This window comes from Pseudorasbora parva, chromosome 18 (genome assembly GCF_024679245.1).
Source record: "Pseudorasbora parva isolate DD20220531a chromosome 18, ASM2467924v1, whole genome shotgun sequence".
NCBI classification, from domain to species: Eukaryota; Metazoa; Chordata; class Actinopteri; order Cypriniformes; family Gobionidae; genus Pseudorasbora; species Pseudorasbora parva.
In genome coordinates this window covers 2,605,414-2,626,389 of record NC_090189.1, presented here as the reverse complement: position 1 = coordinate 2,626,389, position 20,976 = coordinate 2,605,414, and the positions used below count along the sequence as shown (strand labels likewise).

The 20,976-nt window shown below is 44.8% G+C and overlaps 1 protein-coding gene across 2 annotated transcripts in view; it reads left to right on the top strand.

Annotated features, from left to right (window-relative positions):
- LOC137045828 (lysosome membrane protein 2-like) overlaps positions 1-20,728 on the top strand; it is a 64,992-nt gene extending 44,264 nt beyond the window's left edge. Inside the window, exons 9-15 of one of the 2 annotated variants that reach the window (XM_067422752.1) lie at positions 6,337-6,455; positions 8,371-8,444; positions 8,546-8,597; positions 11,478-11,630; positions 13,153-13,200; positions 18,789-20,677; positions 20,712-20,728. In XM_067422752.1, coding sequence (XP_067278853.1) covers positions 6,337-6,455; positions 8,371-8,444; positions 8,546-8,597; positions 11,478-11,630; positions 13,153-13,200; positions 18,789-18,896 — 554 coding nt within the window. In that variant the 3' untranslated portion in view covers positions 18,897-20,677; positions 20,712-20,728. The remainder of the gene's footprint in view (positions 1-6,336; positions 6,456-8,370; positions 8,445-8,545; positions 8,598-11,477; positions 11,631-13,152; positions 13,201-18,788; positions 20,678-20,711) is intronic. The other variant, XM_067422753.1, reaches the window with a different exon arrangement.
- The last annotated feature ends 248 nt before the right edge of the window (positions 20,729-20,976 follow it).

The window sequence follows — 20,976 nt, the reverse complement described above, 5'->3', positions numbered from 1 at the left end:
ATATTAGTTTTTAATGTTACCGTTATCGGCCACCATTTCGGTATTGGTCGATTAATGTTACCGTTATTGCCACCATATCGGTATTGACGATATGTGTCAGTTCCCTTTCGTTCAGTCACTCCGACGTAACGTCAGTGACTGACGAATGGGGGGGTTTCGCTTAGAAGCCTGTCATCTCCGAGACTAGAAAGCGCCCAATGGCAGTGCCAATTCCATGGGCATGCGAGATTTGCATGCGTAACTCCGCCTACCCACGTGGGTATATAAGGAAGTAGCTGGCATCATCGCATTATGTTTTAATGCTTCGGAGCCAAGGATTACATACCTTTCACTCCTATAAGCCTTCTGAGTTAAGTCAGTTCTTCGAGACGATCAGGATCTTCCAGTCGGTGTTGGGGTTCGGCGCGTTCCAGCGGTCACATACTTCCTGCCTGCTGGTCATACGATTGGTTTCCAGTTGGTGTGTGGACCCCTGGGCGCTTCGGCATCGACTGCGAGGTTAATCCTCTCACAAAAGAGCTCACACGTGGCACGTCCTTTTCAGGATGTCTCGCCCGTGTGCTTCTGGGTGTGGCCGGTCTTTACACTCCACTGATGGGCATTCGCACTGTCTGGCATGCTTGGGCTTCCAGCATGCTGAGGCGGCGCTTGTGGATGAGTCATGTTCTCACTGCGGGAACATGGCCATCTCCGTGTTGCGGTCGAGACTCAATGATCTCCGTGCGGCCGCCGGAGTGAGAGTCCCCTCCGTCACCCCCCGATCTGACGTGTCCGCGGCCTCGGTCTCATCCGGTCCGCGGGGCGTCTCTTCGGCTGGTGGCCAGGGTGACCTGAGGGTGATGGTGTGGAATACAGCTCCGACGCTCATGCCTCGGCCCACACCCCCCTCTGTTGCACCGGTACCCGCGAGCATTGTGATGGAGCCCGCGGCCTCGGTCTCGGCCGGTCCGCGGGTTTCGTTCGGCGCTCCAGAGGAGGACGAGATGTCGGTAACCGCATCACAAGGTGGGCTAGAGTCCTCCGAGGATGAGGATTCGGCTGTGCTGCCGCCTCCGGGCGCGCCAGCATTGTCCGAGTCGGACCCGGAGCTGACAGCCATGCTTGCCCGGGCGGCCGCAGCGCTTGGTCTGGAGTGGAACCCTCCACCCCGGCCGGAGCGTTCGCGGTTAGACGATTGTTTTTTGGGTGCGCCACGACAGGACAGCCGTCCTGCCGTGCCCCCAATTCCTTTCTTCCCGGAAGTGCATGAGGAGGTTGCGCGCTCGTGGAGGGCCCCCGTGTCTTCTCGCGAACGTTTGGCAACCTCTTCCGCCTTCTCCGCCCTCGATGGGGCGGCGGCTAGAGGGTACACTGGGGTCCCCCCGGTGGAGCGTTCTGTGGCAATGCAACTGTGTCCCCAGAGCGCCTCCTCCTGGCGTGGCGATCCTAAGCACCCCTCCAAGGCCTGTAGATTCACATCTTCCATGGTGTCGAAGACCTACAGAGCTGCGGGGCAGGCCGCCGCTTCTTTGCATGCCATGGCAACCCTCCAGGCCTACCAGGCCAAGTTGCTGTGCGACATGCACGAGGGTGGAGCCGACCCAGGGCTCAGAGATGAGCTGCGTGCCGCGACCGACCTCGCTCTCCGAGCGACGAAGGTTACCGCACGCTCCCTGGGCCGGGTGATGTCCACATGTGTGGTCCAGGAGAGACACTTATGGCTCAACCTGGCCGATATGCGGGACGCCGAGCGGACTCGTTTCCTCGACGCCCCCATATCCCAGGCTGGGCTATTCGGCGGTGCAGTCGAGAGCTTCGCCCAACAGTTCTCGGCCGCCCAGAAGCAGACTGAGGCTATAAAGCACATACTGCCCCGGCGGCCCGCTGCTGCACCCCAAGCGCCGCCGGCACAGTCGCCTCAGCTGCCTCGCCGCCGAGGGCGGCCTCCTGCGGTCCCCCCCGCTCCCGCGCGGCCACAGCAGCAGCCTTCACCCGGGCCGTGCTGCGGAGCGCGCCGCAAGAAGCCGCCCCAGTCCGCGCCAGCCCTGCGGCCCGCTAAACGCCAGGCCAAGCGGCGCTCCTGACGCGGACAGCTCAGAGATGGGCAGTTCTTTCCAGGAGACGGCAGCAGGGCCGCTCCTTCCCCCGGTGGAGGGCCGGGGGAGAATCTTTCGTTCAGCTGCCGCCCCCCGGGGTGGCAGCACCCTAATGTGGTTAAAGAAAGAACTGACAAACCCATCTCTGAGCACCCAGAGACCGGTGACGGCAGTGTGCGCGATTGAGTCCCGAGATGGGCATGGCGGTCTGGCACGCTCCGGGTCCCAGTGACTCAGGCCTGCAGACAGACACTCACCCAGTGGTCGAACCTCAGTTTTCTACGGGCAGGAGTGCCCTTAGAATGAGTTTCCCGGCATGTTGTTGTGTCAACAGATGCGTCCACCACGGGTTGGGGTGCCATGTGCAATGGACATGCAGCCGCCGGCTCTTGGTCAGAGAGCCAGAGCCGCCTGCATATCAATTGCCTCGAGTTGCTGGCAGTACGGTTCGCCCTGCACCGCTTCCGAGCGTTGCTGAAGGGCCAACACGTACTAGTCAGATCGGACAACACGGCTGTAGTAGCGTACATCAACCACCAGGGCGGTCTACGCTCCCGCCGCATGTCTCAACTCGCCCGCCATCTCGTTTTATGGAGTCAGAAGCGCCTGAGGTCCCTTCGTGCTGTCCATATCCCGGGGATCCTGAACCGTGCAGCCGACGAGCTCTCACGGGTTCAGCCAATCCCTGGGGAGTGGAGACTCCATCCCCAGTCGGTCCAGCTGATTTGGGATCAGTTCGGGGACGCACAGGTAGATCTGTTTGCCTCCCACGACTCGTCCCACTGCAGCCTGTACTATTCCCTGACCGAGGGCACGCTCGGCACGGATGCACTGACGCACAGCTGGCCGCGGGGCCTACGCAAGTATGCGTTTCCCCCAGTGAGCCTTCTTGCACGTGTTCTGTGCAAGGTCATGGAGGACAAGGAGCAGGTCATTTTGGTCGCCCCGTACTGGCACGGCCGGACCTGGTTCCCAGAACTAGTGCTCCTTGCGACAGCCCCTCCCTGGCCAATTGGGCTTCCAGACCTACCAGATTCCAGACCTTGAGACAAGACCTACTCTCTCAGAGACGGGGCACCCTGTGGCACCCGCGTCCCAATCTTTGGAACCTCCACGTGTGGCTCCTGGACGGGACGCGGCAGGTTTGAGTACCCTACCACCTCCGGTGGTGGCTACCATCACTTCCGCTCGGGCCGAGTCCACGAGACAGGCCTATGCGTTGAAGTGGAACCTCTTCGTCAATTGGTGCTCTTCTCGCCAAGAAGACCCCTGGAAATGCCCGATCGGGTCTGTGCTCTCTTTCCTCCAGGAAGGGTTGGATCGAAGGCTGTCTCCATCCACCCTGAAGGTTTATGTGGCCGCTATCGCCGCCTACCATGACCTCCTGGACGGGAAAACGGTAAGTAAGCACGACCTGGTCATCTGTTTCCTGAGGGGTGCGAGGAGACTACATCCTCCTCGTGCTCCTCTCGTACCCTCTTGGGACCTCTCAGTAGTTCTAAGTGCTCTGCAGAGGGCCCCATTTGAGCCTTTGCGGTCAGTAGATGTTAAGTTCTTGTCTATGAAGACAGCGCTCCTGACCGCACTGGCCTCCATCAAGAGGGTAGGGGACCTGCAGGCATTTTCGGTTGACGAAGCGTGCCTGGAATTCGGGCCGGCCGACTCTCACGTGATCCTGAGACCCCGGCCTGGATATGTGCCCAAGGTTCCCACCACTCCGTTCAGAGACCAGGTGGTGAACCTGCAAGCGCTGCCTTTGGAGGAGGCAGACCCAGCCTTGGCATTGCTCTGTCCAGTACGCGCCCTTCGCGCTTACGTAGACAGGACGCAGTGTTTCAGGACCTCAGACCAGCTCTTTGTCTGTTATGGTGGGAAGCTGAAAGGGAAGGCTCTCTCAAAGCAAAGGCTGTCTCACTGGATAGTGGACACCATTGTTTTGGCTTACCAGCAGCAGGGACGCCCATGTCCCCTTGGGGTCAGGGCCCATTCCACCCGGAGTGTGGCCTCCTCTTGGGCTTTAGCACATGGCGCTCCGCTGACAGACATCTGCAGAGCTGCCGGCTGGGCGACACCAAACACATTCGCCAGGTTTTATAACCTCCGAGTGGAGCCTGTATCCGACTATGTACTCGCCTCTACAAGTGGCCGGTAATGGATTGGCTCAGGTGTCTTCGCTTGCTCGCCATTCCACTCCACGGACTGGATACGTGCGATATTCTTCTCAGGTGAGTTCCCCGAGAGCGCTGAGCTCCTCCAGCACTGACGACGCCGACGCCAGTAAGTCTGCCCTTAGCCCAGACACTCGTGTCCGGCCAGGTGCCCCATGTGCATGGTTCCCCTCCGGCGACCCCCACATGTGTATTTCCACCGTAAGCCTCCCTGAGCGGGTGTATTCCCTTGGCAACCTTGCCACCCCCTGGGGTTAAAAATCCACCTTCGGCTGGTACCCCAGTGATCTTCCGTATGCAGCCCTCCGGGGTCATACGTGTATTCCTAAGTCCTCCCTACGGGTAGGCATCTTGGCGCATATCTCCTCCTGGAATATGCCTCCCAGTGTACCTTGGTATTCCTGCGTTAAGTAGAGGCCTTTGACCGTCCTAACTTGCATCAGGGTTCTCACGCTTGCGCAGGGCACTGGAAGACAGCCGAGTGGCGTTATTGCATTGGGACCCCCATTCGTCAGTCACTGACGTTACGTCGGAGTGACTGAACGAAAGGGAACGTCTCGGTTACGTATGTAACCCTCGTTCCCTGAGGAGGGAACGGAGACGTAACGTCCCGTTGCCACATCCGCTGTACCGCTGGAACGGAGTTCAACTTGGCTCCTCAGCAGGTAAAACATAATGCGATGATGCCAGCTACTTCCTTATATACCCACGTGGGTAGGCGGAGTTACGCATGCAAATCTCGCATGCCCATGGCATTGGCACTGCCATTGGGCGCTTTCTAGTCTCGGAGATGACAGGCTTCTAAGCGAAACCCCCCCATTCGTCAGTCACTGACGTTACGTCTCCGTTCCCTCCTCAGGGAACGAGGGTTACATACGTAACCGAGACGTTTTTAATGTTATCGTTATCGACCGCTATATCGGTATTGGCTGATGTATGTCAGTTTTTAATATTATCATTATCGGCTACCATATCGGTATTGACGATATGTGTCAGTTTTTAATGTTATCGTTATTGGCTGCCATATCGGTATCGGCCAATATATGTCAGTTTTTAATATTATCGTTATCGGCAGCCATATCGGTATCGGCTGATATATGGTAGTTTTTAATGTTATCATTCTCGGCTGCTATATCGGTATCGGCTGATATATATTAGTTTTTAATGTCACCGTTATTGGCCACCATATCAGTATCAGCATATATATATATATATATTAGTTTTTAATGTTATCGTTATCGGCCATCATATCGTTATTGACCGATATATGTCAGTTTTTATCGGCTAATATATGTTTGTTTATAATATTAGCGGTATCGGCTGATATATGTTCGTTTGTAATGTTATCGGTATCGGCTGATATATGTTTGTTATCTGTATCAGCTGATATATGTTCGTTTTTTATGTTATCGGTATCGGCTGATATATGTTTGTTATCTGTATCAGCTGATATATGTTCGTTTGTAATGTTTTCGGTATCGGCTGATATATGTCAGTTTGTAATGTTATCGGTATCGGCTGATATATGTTTGTGTGTAATGTTTTCGGTATCGGCTGATATATGTCAGTTTGTAATGTTATCGGTATCGGCTGATATATGTTTGTTTGTAATGTTATCGGTATCAGCTGATATATGTTCGTTTGTAATTTTATCGGTATCAGCTGATATATGTTCGTTTTTAATGTTATCGGTATCGGCTGATATATGTTCGTTTGTAATGTTATCGGTATCGGCTGATATATGTTCGTTTGTAATGTTATCGCCATCAGCCACCATATCAGTCGGCCGCCATATCGCTAACGTTAAGAAAATGTGGCTGATATATTAGAGCCGATAAATAATGGATTACACTTCAGATGCACACTGTTCACCCTGATGGTTTTGAGTGGCTTGATATATGGTTGGAATCACAGTGTTAAATACAACGTGCAACGCATGTACTAGAAGTGAGAAGTATGATTTTGTTATTTTTTGTCTTCTGATTTTGGGGTCTCAGGGAATGCATGAACTGCTCAAATGTCTGTCTTGAATGTCATGTATGTTACTTTGGTTCCGTGAGCCTCATGATGGTGTTGGTGTGTGTGTGTGACAGGTGCTCCTGTAGTCGTGTCTTTCCCTCACTTCCATCTGGGCGATGAGAAGTACGCCAACGCCATTGACGGCATTTCTCCGGTCCACGGGCTCCATCAGACCTTTCTGGATCTGAACCCTGTAAGCAACATCAGCACCATCACCTTCAGCTGTGTGATCACACACTCTCAAACTAATTCTCAGTTCAACGTATTTGTATAGCGCAATATTGTTTCAAAGCAGCTTTACAGAAATGCTTGTTTCAGTGTTAGACTTTAGGAAGTATTCTGTTATCAGTCAGAGATGAGTTAAAGTAACGTCCATATAGCTTCATGTATTCAGACAACAAACATGTTAGGCAGAAATAGAGTTCATTAGCGCCCGCTCACTTTTTCAGCAGCGTTGGTTTCTGAAGTATTATATTGAAGTGCGATATTGAAGAAAAATGCGATATGCGATATCTTGTTAAATAATGCGATATTCGATATGCGATACGATATTGCAATTAGTGTGTAAAATCTATTTAAATGATATTAAAAATATTATTTAAAAACTGAGAATGAACCCCATTTGCGTTTCACATTCTTTCTGGGAAAAGAAAGCATCGCTACAACTTCTGAAATTGACCAGCTGTGTTGTAGAAAAAATTTGTGTCACAAATTGTTCATGTTTCGGTGTGTGTGTCAGACAGCGCGAGACTGCAAATGATTGTTTTTCGCAAATTATTGCGTTTAATAACTCTTTTTACCGTCAAGCAAGTCACATAAGTAACAGTAATGTGCCCAGTCTATTCTCTGCCCAATGTGTGACCTAAAACGTACACTTTTCACAGTGTTGAAGTAGCCTATTAAAATCATTCAGATATTGTGAGCCATATTGCATATTGCGATATGTACATTTGCGATATTTCTATATATTGCACAGCCCTAATTTTTTCCATTCATTCCTCTCATAGGGATTTCAAAAGTCTACAGCGCTATAAACAATAAACCAAACCAATCAGCTTCGAGGAGAACATTGTAATGTAATAACATTACAAACTTTGATTAAAAATACAAGGCTGTGAACTTACCAGCTTCCGTGAGGGAAAGAACTACAATCCCATGAAGCATTGCAAACACCATAATCAAATTAAAAACGGTGGAGAAATATAAAACTATTCTTTGAAAGATGTTTATACCGTATATAAAAACTTTTTTTTTTGCAAAATATGCACATATAAACAAATATTGAGAGTGTATGGTCTCAAGTTCGTCCTTTACAGTGCTTCATGGGAGTGGGTGGAGCTAACGAGCTCCACCCACTTTGACTGGTGGAATTTTCTGTAGAGCATCATGGTTAATGTAGTTTTTCACCACAAATTTAACTGTTAAACAATTATTTAAACCTAAATTCCACAGATTAATAATCCTTTAGCTCATAGTAGGGCTGTCTTTAACAGCTTTAATAAGTTATTGTTAAAAATGAATTGAGTTTTTTTTACTTCTGGAACTGTTTTGCTCTATTAATACTTGTGCTTGTAATGATTACAGTATAAGGATAATATTACAATATTAGGTTAATATAAAATTTTTGCATGTTAATTCAATAATGCCGACGTCTGAATTCTTTACAATTGTCGGCGTTTCCTAAAAACATCACAAATGCTGGATGATCTGTAGTTATCTGTAGAACAATAACTTAATGGGATCTTAAGTAAAACTTGTGTTAGCTGGGAGGGAATCAGAACCGGAAGAATTAGCTTACTTTAACAGCATTTTAGGCAAAAGATGATTTGTGTATTTGTTCTATTTCATCAGATATAATTGTGGTACATTTTTGAGAAGCATTATGTGAATTCTTGGCTAAAGAGCTGTTTATCGGGAAGGCTTTCAGCTGTTTGTCAGAGATGTTTATCAGGAAGGCTGTTTCAGAGTTTAGGAGTTAAATGAAGAAAAAAAACGTGCCATTTAGGAGACTTTTTCATGAGCATTGTCTCTTTCTATTATGCATTTTTCCTATTGAATTTTTGCTAATTGCACTCTGATTCTGATCTTGGCTTCTTCTCCTGTGTCAGACTATGGGAATACCTGTTCGTGCCATGAAAAGAGCCCAGATCAACATTCATCTTGACAGAGTGACGGGATTTCCGTGAGTGGTGTTTTCCTGTGTGATATATTTAATCACGGTTTGCTGATAAACAGGCGTGTGTGTTTATAGAGTTTTATAGCTGGAGATCTTTGTCTCCTCAGTTTGACGAGGAACCTCAACAGCACCATCTTCCCCATTCTGTTTCTGAACGAGGTGAGAGTCGGCAGGATGATTTAAAACCACTTCAGCTCTGCAGAACATTGTGCTTTTTTTTTTGGAGAATTAGGCATATCTGAATTTAAAAGAGCGCCCTACCCACATACAATGGAGTAAAATTGATAAAAATGGTCTCATTTGGACAGAAAACTAAATTTTAACACATTGTTGGAATATTGCATATAATTAATTGGACAGGACTCGACATTAATGCTTTTCCGGGACAAGCGGATTTTTTGAAGGGACAAGTGAAAAATTATTTTACTTGCCCGACGGACAAGAGCCTGATTAAAACAAAAAATAACTAGCGAATCACCAAAATGCACGAATGATTGTGCATATTTAGTGTAAGTGGCAATGGATAGTGGTGGATAATAATATATGATGAACTGGTCGGATAACAAGGTCGCGCTGTTGACGCTCGTGCAGCCCCTCGAGGAGAAATCACAACACTAGAGCGTTTAGGCTGTTTGCTGAATACCATCACGACTGAAAATGACACTGCTTTCATATGACAGTTTCATCAACAAATAATTAACATTCACTTACATTTACATTCACTTAAAGTCACTTACATTTTAGATGCAATATTGAGTGCTTTTGTTCGATTTCAGCAGCGAAAATCGTTTACACACAGCAGAACCGTAACGCGTCCCTCAGCAACAAGTGTGTTACTGAACGATTCAGTGTTTGAATGAATCGTTTGAATGGCTGACTCATTACGACTCAGCTGCTGCCACCTACTGGAGGTTTAGTTTCATGTTTAAACATTATTTCCAGCATTTCTTATGTGTCTATTCAAAACTACAAATCTCAAAACATTATTTAATGCAGTTGTAATTTTTCAGTGTAAATTATTTAATTTTATTGTTAACAGCCCTTATACTGTCTTAATTGAATTGAATGTATGGATCAAATTTAACAATATAAAATTAAACCTGAAGCATAGCCTGTATTTAATAAGATTAGGGGGAATGCCCTTTATAAAAGGTACAAATATCACACATTTGAAATGATTCAATAAAAACAAAAAAAGCACACACAAAAATTCACAAATATGCAGATTTAAATATGTCAAAGCTGATTGAACAGTGGTGAAAATATTGCTTCAGAACAAATTATAGTTACAACACACACACACATACACAAAATTAAAAAAAATATTTTTGAATACTTTTTTCCGGACAAGCAATTTTTTTACTCGGACAAGTGAATGAACGATTTCATTCGAAGGACAAGCACGAAGGACACGCCCATGAACATGCTTAATGTCAAGCCCTGATTGTATCTATTCACAATTTTATGATAAACATATACAAAATAGGGCTGTGCGATATTGAAGAAATATGCAATATCTTGTTAAATAATGCGATATTCAATATGCGATACGATATAGCAATTAGTGTGTAAAATCTATTTCAATTATGTTAAAAAATTATTTACAAACTGAGAATGAACCCCATTTGCGTTTCACATTCTTTCTGGGAAAAGAAAGCATTGCTACAACTTCTGAAAGTGACCAGCTGTGTTGTAGAAAAAATGTGTCACAAATTTTTCACGTTTCGGTGTGTGTGTGTCAGACAGCGCGACACTGCAAATTATTGCGTTTAATAACTATTTTTAACGTCAAGCAAGTCCCATAAGTAACAGTAATGTGCCCAGTCTATTCTCTGCCCAATGTGTGACCTAAAACGTACACTTTTCACAGTGTTGAAGTAGCCTATTAAAATCATTCACATATTGCAAGCCATTGCGATATGTACATTTGCGATATTTTGATAATTTCGATATATTGCACAGCCCTAATACAAATAAATATATTTAATTATTTTTAATTAATTTGTTATTTAAAAATCTAAATATTTTTTCTTTTATGTCTACAACCTTTCTGAAAGTTTCTATTGATTCTATAAATTGGCATTAAACAGGGGGGGAAATAATTTTCTTGATATCTCCTTCCAAAAGTTATTGAAATGAATCGGCCCAAAGTATCTAATAACTCCTACTCCTCTGCATTGACATAAACTGGCCACTAGGAAATCGGAAAGAAGGCTCCGCCTCTTCAACGCTGTAAAGGGAGATCTCAGGCTCTGATTGGTCTAGAAGCATGATCCACATGTCTATAAAGAGCTGAGATTCTCAGCTTTTTTGTCGTATGACGTCATCAAAAATTGTGGCTAACATCGACAATCAAAACTAACGATATTAGAGTATTTATCTGCATCACATGTTTTGATCTGGACATCGGTGACATATTACAGTGTCATTTGGCCATACTTGCTCACAGACATGTGAAAATAGTCTCATTTTGACTAGCAAATAACCTAAGGAACAAGCTGATATAGGCTAGTAGCTTTACGACAAGTTTGTGATCCAAACAGGAATATGACTCATGTGTGCTTGTTCAAAGGAGTCATTTCCATCTTTGTGATTCTTTTGATAATAAAGTTACTGTAAATTATTAAATTGGTGAAATACACTGCTCAGCGATATTCTTGAGGCCGATAGCTTTCATTTGATATATGACTTGTCTATTTTAGGTGTGTTTGTGTGATAAAAATATGAAATTTTATATTATTTGTATGATTTTCTCAAGGGGGGGGGGGGTCATTGCAGCGGGTTCGAATTCAGACTGTATTATTTTCTTCTATGTAATATAAATGCAGAAGTTATTGGGTAATTAAGAAAGCTGAGGTTATAATTTTTCAAATTATACAATATATGTCTAGTTTTGTGGTGCGCGAGTTATAGATTTGTTTTAAAGATTATGATGATGCAATTTTGGACCCACAAGTGGGTCCAGTGGGGGGTGCAGAGCTGAAGTGGTTAACCAGCCGTTACTGTTGAATCTGCTGTTGAATATGATTTGTTGTGCAGTCGGTGGTGATTGACGACGCTTCGGCCGCGAGGATTCAGAAGCTGCTTTTGGTCGTGACTCTAGTCTCTTATTTCCCTCTCATCCTCGTCGCTCTTGGAGTCATCCTGCTGTTAGTCGCCATCATCCTCGCCATACGCTTCTATCAGAACAAGGTAATGTAATGTGACAGCAGTACAATCACTATTACTTCCCAGCTTACTCTTCACTTTCCCACCAAATCTTTGGCTGTCAGCACGGTTCACAGGCACTAAAGCTGCGTCATGTGACACTAATATATGCGCCAAATAATTCAGTGTCTGTTCTGTATGTGTTTGCTTTGGAAACAGAACGCTATTCTTCCACATTGACCTTTATGAATCAATATTCTCTTTCACACGGTCACTGCAGTAGAGGGAAAAAGACAAGAAACAAGTGTGGAGTTTGACAAAATCAGTGGATTTGGATCTCTCAGCTAACCAAAAATATGTTCTAAGAATGTTCAAAAATTCTTTGTTATGTAAACGTAGAAAGAAACATTAACCCTTCAAGGGTCATGAACCCCCTGTTTCAGCAGGAGTGGGACTGATACCGATATGGTGGCCAATAACAGTAACATTAAAAACGAACATATATCGGCCGGTACCGATATGGTGGCCAATAACAGTAACATTAAAAACGAACATATGTCGACTGGTACCGATATGGTGGCCGATAATGATAACATTTAAAACGAACATTTATTGGCCGATACCGATATGATGGCCAATAACAATAACATTAAAAACAAACATATATCAGCTGATACTGATATGGTGGCCGATAATGAGACCATTTTAAATGAACATATATCGGCCGATACCGATATGATGACCAATAACAATGACATTAAAAATGAACATATATTGGCCGATACCGATATGGTGGCCAACAGTGATACCGTTAAAAATAAACATATATCGACCGATAACGATAATATTAAAAACAAACATATATCGGCCGATTATAATAACATTAAAAATGAACATATATCGGACAATAACGATAACATTAAAAATGAACATATATCAGACAATAACGATAACGGTAAAAATGAACGTATATCGGCCGACAACGATAACATTAAAAATTAACATATATCGGGAGATATGGTGACCGATATATTGTGAATCCCTAATAAGAAATGTTTCATAAACTAATATAAATATAAATGATTTTGTGCTTAGCATGGTTACCAAACAGATTCTAGTTTAGGATGTTTTATGTAACAAACGTTATATTAACGTTACCAAAAGAACATTCAAGAAAACCTTGCCTTCCTCAGATAAACATTAACTTATTTAATTTAAACTAATCATTTGATTAAAAATACATTGCACCTTTCACTAGCTTCAGTGTAGTAAGCGGCTTTTTTAGTCAGCGTCTCGAACCACATTTTTTAAATGGTGGGGTCCTGTAGTTTAAAGGCTTTAAATGACTAGTAGCTCGTATCTTTTTGGAGCTGAGGTTTCTTTACACTGCTGTTGTTCAGACTGTGGTTTATGTTTCCTGTCATAACTCAATCACCCGCTTTCCTGAAGTCACTAGCCGCCACATGCTGCTCTCTAATCAGTTCACTAGAAACAATGCTGTGCTGTCTTTGCTTATTAACATTGTGTCTAACCTGAGCAAATGAACAGCTGATCTGCTTTTATTTAGACTGAAGTGAAGCGTTTTGATTTCGCTGAGGCTTTCCACTGCGCTCTTGTAAGTTCACACACTCATTAACCTTACAATTAACACTGCTAGTTCAGGCCTGTCTCACACATCGCACGTCTGTGGTGCATAATCATTTCCCCAATCATATCACATGTTGAACTCCTGTAGCCTTCCTGTTGCTCAAACCTAGCTAACAAAAATATATTCTAAGAACATTTAATTTAAAGAATGGGTGCGTTTACATGCAGGTTCTTAAGCCGATTATGCCCAATAAGCCGACAATGATCATGGTCATGTAAACGCGGTAACCCGTTTTCTTTTATCGGAGTAAGCTCATAAACGGCGTAAGCATAAACCGGTCAGGACAGGGAGTTTTTTGCCTCTTACCTCGATTCCGCGATGCATGTAAACTAGGGGTGTAACGGTTCACAAAATCCACGGTTCGGTTCGATATGATGCACTGGTGTCACGGTTCGTTCGATATGATGCACTGGTGTCACGATTCGTTCGATATGATGCACTGGTGTCACGGTTCGTTCGATATGATGCACTGGTGTCACGGTTCGTTCGATATGATACACTGGTGTCACAGTTCGGTTCGATATGATGCACTGGTGTCACGGTTCGGTTCGATATGATGCACTGGTGTCACGGTTCGGTTCGATATGATGCACTGGTGTCACGGTTCGTTCGATATGATGCACTGGTGTCACGGTTTGGTTCGATATGATGCACTGGTGTCACGGTTTGTTCGATATGATGCACTGGTGTCACGGTTCGGTTCGATATGATGCACTGGTGTCACGGTTCGTTCGATATGATGCACTGGTGTCACGGTTCGTTCGATATGATGCACTGGTGTCACGGTTCGGTTCGATATGATGCACTGGTGTCACGGTTCGGTTCGATATGATGCACTGGTGTCACGGTTCGTTCGATATGATGCACTGGTGTCACGGTTCGGTTCGATATGATACACTGGTGTCACGGTTCGGTTCGATATGATGCACTGGTGTCACGGTTCGTTCGATATGATACACTGGTGTCACAGTTCGGTTCGATATGATGCACTGGTGTCACGGTTCGTTCGATATGATGCACTGGTGTCACGGTTCGGTTCGATATGATGCACTGGTGTCACAGTTCGGTTCGATATGATGCACTGGTGTCACGGTTCGTTCGATATGATGCACTGGTGTCACGGTTCGGTTCGATATGATGCACTGGTGTCACGGTTCGTTCGATATGATGCACTGGTGTCACGGTTCGTTCGATATGATGCACTGGTGTCACGGTTCGTTCGATATGATACACTGGTGTCACAGTTCGGTTCGATATGATGCACTGGTGTCACGATTCGTTCGATATGATGCACTGGTGTCACGGTTCGGTTCGATATGATGCACTGGTGTCACGGTTCGGTTCGATATGATGCACTGGTGTCACGGTTCGGTATGATGCACTGGTGTCACGGTTCGTTCGATATGATGCACTGGTGTCACGGTTCGTTCGATATGATGCACTGGTGTCACGGTTCGTTCGATATGATGCACTGGTGTCACGGTTCGTTCGATTTGATGCACTGGTGTCACGGTTCGGTACGATACACTGGTGTCACGGTTCGTTCGATATGATGCACTGGCGTCACGGTTTGGTTCGGTACGGTTCGGTACGTTTTAGATACAGCAAAAATAAAAAAATTGGCAGATAAATTACCTTTTTTATTTTTTAAAACTAACAAAGTATGATTTTTTTGTGTGATTTTTTTACATTGAACAAAGATGGAGCTATACTTTGCTCATCTTCTATGTTCTCAAATCCTGACTTGTTTGACTCTCAAGGGGGCGTGTCTGAAGAACGTGGCTGTTCAGCTCCCATTCATCGGTAATGTAATGTGCCGTTACAGTCAGGTAGCTTTGTGTAGCCCTTGACGTCCAGCCGTCTGTTGTCAGAGCAACCGCTGTTGCTTTGGCCAATTGGTTCTCTATTTGGGCTTTTGTTTTGTAGTACAAAGCGGGAATTACTGGCTGAAATGGGCTCGTGAAGGAACATTGTAACGGGGTTTAATTACTTTAAGCACGTTCTTAAAACTCCGTCTGCGGTGCGTTTTGCGCTGCGTATGCGGTGCAGGAGCCACACGCCCTGTTGTCCTTTCACATATGTTGCGTTTTCAGTCCGCAACCGTTAACATGGGTACAGAAAAAATACGCACCGCATAGGCTATATGCACTGCAGACGGAGTTTGTGTGAAACGGGCGTAAGGTCTCATATCCGCGGCTATAAATGTCTTTTGCCATTTGAATAAGTTGGAAATGTCGGTCTAAATGCTGCGGGGATAGTTTGTGGGATAGTTTGTGGCTGTTTATTCTTTTTATCGTCTTGTTGTCGGCGTAAATGAGTTGATTGACATGAGTTATTCCCGCTGCTGTACCATCATATAGCAAATGCGACATACCGTTGTTTTTTAATCCATCACTCTTGCCAACACCATCATAGCTTACAGAGAATCCAAAGTTCACCAACACACCAGACCCGTTGGTTATTGGAGGATCTTCTATTTCTGGTCTGTTAAACGCAATAGCCATTTTGCAACGAGCATTCAGCGTGTACTGAGTAAGCGAGCACCTGACTGAGCAGTCTAAAAAATATTTTTGTTTTTTTCTCTTAGTCAGGGGCATTGCCTGTTACGTCGTTTTGGTTATTGGCTTCCTTGTTGAACGCATAATATTATATTTTACATTCTTTTTTATTTTCCAAATCTAATTAATTAGACCAAGAACCGTTCGGTACATAATGCGTACCGCGTACCGAACCGAAAGCCTCGTACCGAACGGTTCAATACGAATACGCGTATCGTTACACCCCTAATGTAAACGCATTAACCTGCTTTCTGTCGGCTTATTGAAGTGCTCATGTGTGATAGGTGACAAAAACACAAACGGAGCAGATTTAAACGCATCCAGACAGAGCGAGCTGGCGTTTCGCATGAAATAAGGACATATATCACAAACGCAGACTCTTTAAGACCCAGAGCATTGTAAAGATGTGTTCTCATCTCATGAGGCAGAAGCAGAAGAGGTTCAGTCTAAACGCTGCATCTGGAGCTGATAAGGGATAATAGGAGCCGTAAATCTCCAGCTCACGCTTTATTAACATCACAACTGACAAAACATTTGGGATACTCCGAGTCAGATACGGACATTATTATAATTTCTGACGTCACTAAAAGGAAATAACCCAGTTTATTAATAAACTCATGTAAACGTGGTTTACTTGCGTTGTCAGTTTACTGGTTTGCATGTAAACGCCCCTAATGTTATACAAACGTCCAGTGAACATTTCATGAACAGCTTATGAAGAATGTTTGAGAACATTATCAGAGGCCAGATAACTTTAAATGAATGTTGTTTGTGTTACTGGAAGAATGTTTGTTGGTAACTTTGATAGAACCGATTCCTAGAGCATCTAAATATGCACGTGCTGTCACGTTATATACAGGAAAAAACAGGAGTGAGGACTCAAGTGCAGATAAGACATATTTACTTAAAACCCATGAGGGGGCAGAACACAATCAAACCCACAAACAAACTCAAAACATAGCAGTCGTGAGGAGACTTATAAAGGGACAAATCAGACAGGTAATGAGGAAACACAATAAAGAGATAACAAGAGGGAGGGATCTAGACAGACAGGAGCACATGCCCAAAATAACAAAACACCACCAAACAGGACAGGACAGGCATGTGACATGCATTATTACAGCTTTTCTCTGTCGCTTTGGTACATTTCTCGAATCAAACTCACAATTTGCAAAACAGTAAGTGCATTTCTCAAAACAATTTGTACAAATAGCAAAACTCCATGGATAACCTGCGAAAGCCACTCTCTTCCTCAAAATCCTTCGTTCATCTCTCAGAAGTAAATATCTGTCGATGAACATGTCAGTGCCATCAGAAGGACAAGTCCTCGTGTCATTGTGGACGGATAAGACAGTCAGATTGTTTAGTCATGTTGTCAATATAACAGTTTACTCTGGAGGGATGTTCTGATGGAAATATGGCTCAAGTTTTGATGACAAGTCAATTGTAAGTTACATCTTAGTGTGTGTGTGAGTGTAATTGCAAGAGAATGGAAAAGATTCAAATTTACACTCGTACTGTTTGTACTGTATTTTATTGACAGAACATGTCATTGAGATACAGAAATGAAAAGACAGCACTGAATAGCACACAAAAAAACCTAAAGAAGAAATGTGAACAGGAAAAACTGTACATGCGGTGCTGTAGAAATATATATATCTGCTAGTTGATGTTTCATAAGAAGCACCTTCGTTAGAGAAAGTCTAGATTCACCTGGGAGCAATTTACCAATTCAGGACAGATTTAGAAAAAAGTCTAATGGAAATATAAAAAGTATAGAAATATGTTAGACATATTATGATAACTTGTTCAACCATTTTGCATGTAAAGACTTATGCTATGAGCTTGAGCCTAAATGTTGTGGGGGTGAGACAATTCAACAGAGACCCAATATAATCCATTCTGATCAACATGAGCGACTGATAATGGAGGAAACAGCAGAGGATTGGACATAATCATTGGCAGGGATGTACCGAAGCATTTGCAACCTGTTCAAAGAAATGAGAAACTGCTTTTCTGATGTGCAGCACAAGAGACACAATGATGAGAGAATTGAACAGATAGTTTTGAGTATTTCAATTCTGATCTGAGAAATGAACCAAAGCGACTGAGAAAATCTGTAATATTAAAACTCAGATGTGTGGAACAGGCTTAACTTAAACTGATTCACTAACAGTCTCAATCCCATGATGCTTTACTGGTTTAAGGACTTAAAGGGTTAGTTCACCCAAAAATGAAAATGATTTCATTAATGACTCGCCCTCATGTCGTCGGACACCCGTCAGACCTTCGTTCATCTTCAGAACACAAATGAAGATATTTTAGTGTAAAGCTGAGAAAGGCTTCAGATAGGCCTCCATTGGCATTCAGTCCATTCCCACTCACAAGACCCATAAAGGCACTAAACACATCGACACACAGCCCATCTCACTACAGCGGCTGGACAATCATTTTACAATGAGACGAGAATAGTTATTGTGTGCAAAAATCAACATAATGACTTTATCCGCCGAGTTATTGTCTTCCGTGTCGGTCTCGCTCCTCCTCTTCTGGTCATGAACGGCGGATCATATTCTCACGCATGCGTCGAGTTCACGTCAATAACTCGGCGGAAAAAGTCGTTATTTTGATTTTTGCACACAATAACTATTCTCATCTCATTGTAAAATGATCGTCCAGCCGCTGTAGTGAGATGGGCTGTGTGTCGATGTGTTTAGGGCCTTTATGGGTCTTGTGAGTGGGAATGGACTGAATGCCAATGGAGGCCTATCTGAAGCCTTTCTCAGCTTTACACTAAAATATCTTCATTTGTGTTCTGAAGATGAACGAAGGTCTTACGGGTGTCCGACGACATGAGGGCGAGGAATTCATTAAATAATGTTCATTTTGGGGTGAACTAACCCTTTAAACACGCTCTACTCGAGTGCTCTTGTAAGTGTTTATGTTCTTGCATAAAGTTTGTTTCTAATCGTATCGTCTTTTCTTTCTCCTTTTTAGCCCTCCGCAAAGAAAGACACGTCATACGCTCCTGTGAGCGGCAAAGTGGACGATCAAGATGAGAAAAATGGAACATTTATCGGCATGACGCCCGTGGAGAAGTCTTAAACTGCTGAGTGTGTGTGAGTGTGTGTGTGAGTGTGTGTATGAGAGAGAATGGGCATGTTTTTGTGACATATGAGGACTCAAATGTGTATAATGCCATGGGTATGACACAGGTATTACAGGAGAGGGTGAAATATGAGGACATTACCCATGGCCCCACTTTACAAAAGACTTATAAATCACACAGGAGGAGTTTTTATGAGAAAGTAAAAATGCAGAATGTTTCCTGTGATGGGTAGATTTTGTGTGTGTGTGTGTGTGTGTGTGTGTGTGTGTGTGTGTGTGTGTGTGTGTGTGTGTGTGTGTGTGTGTGTGTGTGTGTGTGTGTGTGTGTGTGTGTGTGTGTGTGTGTGTGTGTGTGTGTGTGTGTCTGTGTGTCTGTGTGTGTGTGTGTGTGTGATGGGTAGGTTTAGGGGCAGTGTAAGGGGATAGAAAATACGGTTTGTACAGTATAAAAACCATTACGCCTATGGAATGTCCCCATATGTCACAAAAACAAATGTGTGTGTGTTTGTATGTGTGTGTGTGTGTGTGTGTGTATGTGTCACAGATGCCATCTATCAAGCACTATCAGTAGTTTGTAGAGCGGTGTGTGTCAGTAAATGACGTTCATCATGATACACACACTGACTCTTCCTCAGGACTACAGTCGTCAGGAAACAGGCATCTTGATGAACGACTGAAGAGTGTCTCTGCACACACACAGTTCAGGGTCATTCAGCATCTGTTTAGTTACATATTTAAACACTTTGAGCAACACTGAAGCTGCTGTAAGGGATTTTTAGGAGTATCACACACACACTGCTCTCGCTGTCCGCCCTCTGCTTCTGTACTTTGTGCTCCACATGTCACAGTGACGCAAACAAAACAAATATTTAGGCCCAAATGTAAGATCTATTTAAATTGCATATAAAATAAAACTAAAATTTATAACCAGCATGCACTGCTTCAAGTCAAACGCTGATAGGTGTGTGCAGCGCCGCATGAAGTCGAACAAGCCTTGTGTTGGTAGGCGGAGTTTGACAGAGGGCGTGTGTTAGTGGGCGGGGTATGACTGTTGGTGGGCGGAGTTCGACAGAGGGTGTGTGTTAGTGGGCGGGGTATGACTGTTGGTGGGCGGAGTTCGACAGAGGGTGTGTGTTAGTGGGCGGGGTATGAAGTGTAATTTTATTGTTTAGTTTGTCTCGCGTCCATTAGAAAACACAGAGGGGCGGCTATACTGGGACCGGCCACCGGGGGGGCGATCGAGGCGCGAAAGCTTCAGTTTCTGAGAGGGAGACTGCAGGCTTGGTTGCAATCGGTTCAAATGCAGCGCTGCCTTTCCGCAATGCTGTGCTGGCGCGTTAGCTTGACGTCACCCATAGGAATAAAGTGGAGCACGGACAAGTGGATCTCCACCTTGTGTGTGTTAATGGGCGGGGTTTGACTGTTAGTATGCGGGGTTTGATAGAGGGTGTGTCTGTTGGTGGGCGGGGTTTGACAGAGGACATGTCTGTTGGAGGGCGGGGTTTGACAGAAGGTGTGTGTCTCTGTTACCGTGGAGATCCACGAGAGACTTCCCCCAGTCTCCATGTGTTGTACTTCTATTGGATAGCCGCGTCACGTTAAACAGATTCATTTGCACGAAGATGGGGATTGGTCAGCTAGTCAGGCGGGTTTAGTCTCTGTTAGTGGGCGGAATTTCACAGAGGGTGTGTCTCTGTTAGTGGGCAGGGTTTCATAGAGGGCGTGTCTCTGTTAGTGGGCGGGGTTTGACAGAGGGCGTGTCTCTGTTAGTGGGCGGGGTTTCACATAGGGGCGTCTCTGTTAGTGGGCGAGGTTTCACAGAGGGCGTGTCTCTGTTAGTGGGCGGGGTGTCACATAGGGGCGTCTCTATTAGTGGGCGAGGTTTCACAGAGGGCGTGTCTCTGTTAGTGGGCGGGGTTTCACATAGGGGCGTGTCTCTGTTAGTGGGCGAGGTTTCACAGAGGGCGTGTCTCTGTTAGTGGGCGGGGTGTCACATAGGGGCGTCTCTATTAGTGGGCGAGGTTTCACAGAGGGCGTGTCTCTGTTAGTGGGCGGGGTTTCACATAGGGGCGTGTCT